The sequence below is a fragment of the Parus major genome, unplaced genomic scaffold, assembly GCF_001522545.3.
Source record: "Parus major isolate Abel unplaced genomic scaffold, Parus_major1.1 Scaffold402, whole genome shotgun sequence".
NCBI lineage: Eukaryota > Metazoa > Chordata > Aves > Passeriformes > Paridae > Parus > Parus major.
In genome coordinates, this window is record NW_015379312.1 from 2,329 (window position 1) to 5,221 (window position 2,893).

Here is a 2,893-nt window from a genome sequence, read left to right on the forward strand (position 1 = left end):
CTCCCTGTGCTCCCCCAGCCCCATTCCAGCCCCCCCAGCAGCCAAGGGCCAGCTCCAAGCACTCCCAGGCTTGCCCTGGCTCTGGGAATGCCGCCCCAGGCTGGGCTGGGACACATTTTCAGTTCAAACCACTTCAGGCAGCTCAGGAAGAGCCGGTCCTGAACCCCCCTGACTCGGTGCTCCCTGGAAACAGTGAGTCAGCACTGACACAGAAACAGGAAAAGGCCGGAATGTTGGGAAATGCTCAGGAATTCGGGGCTGGCAGTGACTCACCCAGCCCCCCTGGCTCTCCAGCCACTCTCTCTTGGAGGACACCAGGGCGTCTGTGATGATCCCAGCCAGGGAACTGATGCTCTGCTCCTGCTTGATGCTCTTCAGGTGCTTGGCCACGAAGGCTCCGAAGGCGATGAGCGTCACCACACGGCCCCAGTTGGTCACCCCATCGCTGAACAAGTGTGCAGCCACCTCCACCACCGACTGCAGGTCCTCCTCCTGCTGGATTTCCAGCTTCCGCAGCATTCCTGGAAGATTTGGGTTTAGGAGCACCAAAACCCCGCAGGAGGAGCGGGGACAGGGTGTGACCCCACCACCACTGGAGCTCCTGGAGCTGCAGGAGCCTCTCAGGGATGTGGAGAGCGTCCTCAGAGGGCTCTGCTGCCCTCCCTCACCTGGGCCAGACAAAACCCAGCCCCTGACACACTTTTATTTCCTTCCCCGTGTCTCGGGGACAGCTGTGGTGTCTGAGCTCTCCACACTGCCCTGCCTCAAGCTTTCCAACCCTCTGCACATCAGAACCTCAACCTGGGCTGGGCAGAGCCCCCAGGGGCAGCCAGACGTGCCCCAGCTCATTAAACCAGGATCACAGCTGGGAAATATAAAGTTTTTTTCCCTAAATAATCATTTTTCTCTGATTCTGCTGCATTTCTTCCGTGTTTTTCTTTCTCTTCCTGGTTTTCTCAGTCTCCTTTGGACTGAATTCCCCAGCTCGACCTCCAGTGCCCTGCCACGAACAGGAGAAGGAGCCAAGTCTTTACGAAACCGAAAGGCGTTGCTGGTTGTTGTTGCTCAAACTCGCAGGAAACCTTCCCGAGGCAGTTCCTTCTCAGCACTCAGGAAATCACCAGCCCTACGCAAGCTCACTGAGAATTCGGAGGAAAACACCGGGAATTCCCAAAATTCCATGCCATATCCTGAAATTCCTCCTCTCAGGAGCCCAAAATTCCCAGAAATCCCGGGATTTTGGGATTTTTTTTCCCCATTCCTGGGTCCCTTTTCTCATTTTTTCTGGAGTTTTCCTCTTCATTCCTGTTTTTTCCTGGCTCCAAACCTCCACCTTTTCCCAATCCTGTTTTTTTACGCAGAATTCCCAGACTTTTTTCATTTTCCAGGGCTGGAATCCAGGATTTTCTCAGTGAATTTTCCCTGATCTCACATTCCCAGAAATTCACAAAAATTCATTCCTGATTCCCTCTAATTATTCCTGGGTTTTTCCCTCTACATTAATCAGGAATTTGGATTCTAAATCCTTCATTTTAACCCGTGGAGGAGAAAAATGGGCTTGGGGGGGCTGAAAAACGTGGGGAAGAACCTCGGGAATGGGATAAAAATCCACGGCTCAGCCTGGACATCGCTCCCAAGAACCATTCAAGCACGTCCGGGAACTGGGACAGAGGAACTGATCCCACTGCATTTCCCATCAAGGATGAAACTGAAGCTCTTTGTGCTCAACAAACAAAAAAAGCAGCCAAAAAACCCCGAGAAGCTGAGAAATTGGCACATCCTCCTGCAAGGTTTCAGCACAAAAATCCTCAGGAGGAAAGGCAGGCTCTGCTCTGCTGGGCTCCATCCTGAGCTGGGATCAGGAGCAGCTCCAGGATGGGAGATCAGCCCCAAACCAGCCAAAAAAACCACACAAAACCAGGTCAAATCGGTCACTTCTCCTTTCTAATTCATCCCCAGGACACTGCCCTGGGGGGAAACTTCCTACAGCTGCTTCAGGACCCTGCACAAGTGGGGAAATACATGAAAAGAGATTTCCCAGGGAAGCTGTGGCTGCCCTGGATCCCTGGAAATGTCCAAGGCCAGGTTGGACAGGGCTGGGAGCAGCCTGGGACAGCAGAACGTGTCCCTGCCATGGGCCTGGATGACTTTTAAGATCTTATTTCAACCCAAAGCATTTCATGGTTCTGTGAGCACATTGCCCAGGAGAATTCCCCCCATCAAAAAATCCCCTTGCACCCAAACTGGGGGGAAGTGGTGAGGATCTGAAACTCCTGAGCTAACTAATCTTTGGACGTTTAGAATTATTTGCAGAGTCAGTCCGAGCCAAGGGGGACACGAGGAGGAACCAGGGCTAATCTGTAACTAAATTATCTCCTCTGCACACACCAACAGCGGCTCTGCCTCGTCCCGATGGAACAAAGTTCAGTTTCGTTTTTGATCACTTCCCAGCTGCTTTTATTTAACCCCTTGCGAGCCAAGGCCGCATCCCATGAATGACCCACCCGAGCCCCCTCCCCAAACCCCTCCGGCCCCGGGGACCGGCGGCACCGGGCTCCGCAGCGGAGAGGACGGGGGGATCGCGGTTCTCCTGCCCGGATTGTCCGGCGGACACACACCTTGAAAGGCGAGCTCGTGTTTCCGCATGACGCCGTCTCCGATCCTCCGCAGCGTGTCCAGCGACTTCTCCATCACCGCATCCCCCGCCGCGCCGGGCCGCCCGGGACCACCCAGGAGCCCCGGGAAAAGCTTCTTAGCGCTGGGCTGCGCCTCGCCCGCCACCTCCCGGAGGTAGCGGCTGATGAGCTCCAGCGAGTCCTGCCGGAGCCCGTCCGGGGGTCCCGGGGGGGTCCCGGGGAGCGAATCTGCGGCGGGGCCGCGCTCGGGCTCGGGC

General features: G+C 55.5%; 1 protein-coding gene across 1 annotated transcript in view; it reads right to left on the minus strand.

Annotated features, from left to right (window-relative positions):
* The window catches only part of MCL1 (MCL1 apoptosis regulator, BCL2 family member), a 6,669-nt gene that overhangs the window by 2,172 nt on the left and 1,604 nt on the right, over nt 1–2,893 (minus strand). The window contains exons 3-4 of the mRNA XM_033511630.1: nt 2,619–2,888; nt 274–521 (exon numbers count right to left, since the gene is read on the minus strand). Of these exons, the coding sequence (XP_033367521.1) occupies nt 274–521; nt 2,619–2,888 (518 nt within the window). The remainder of the gene's footprint in view (nt 1–273; nt 522–2,618; nt 2,889–2,893) is intronic.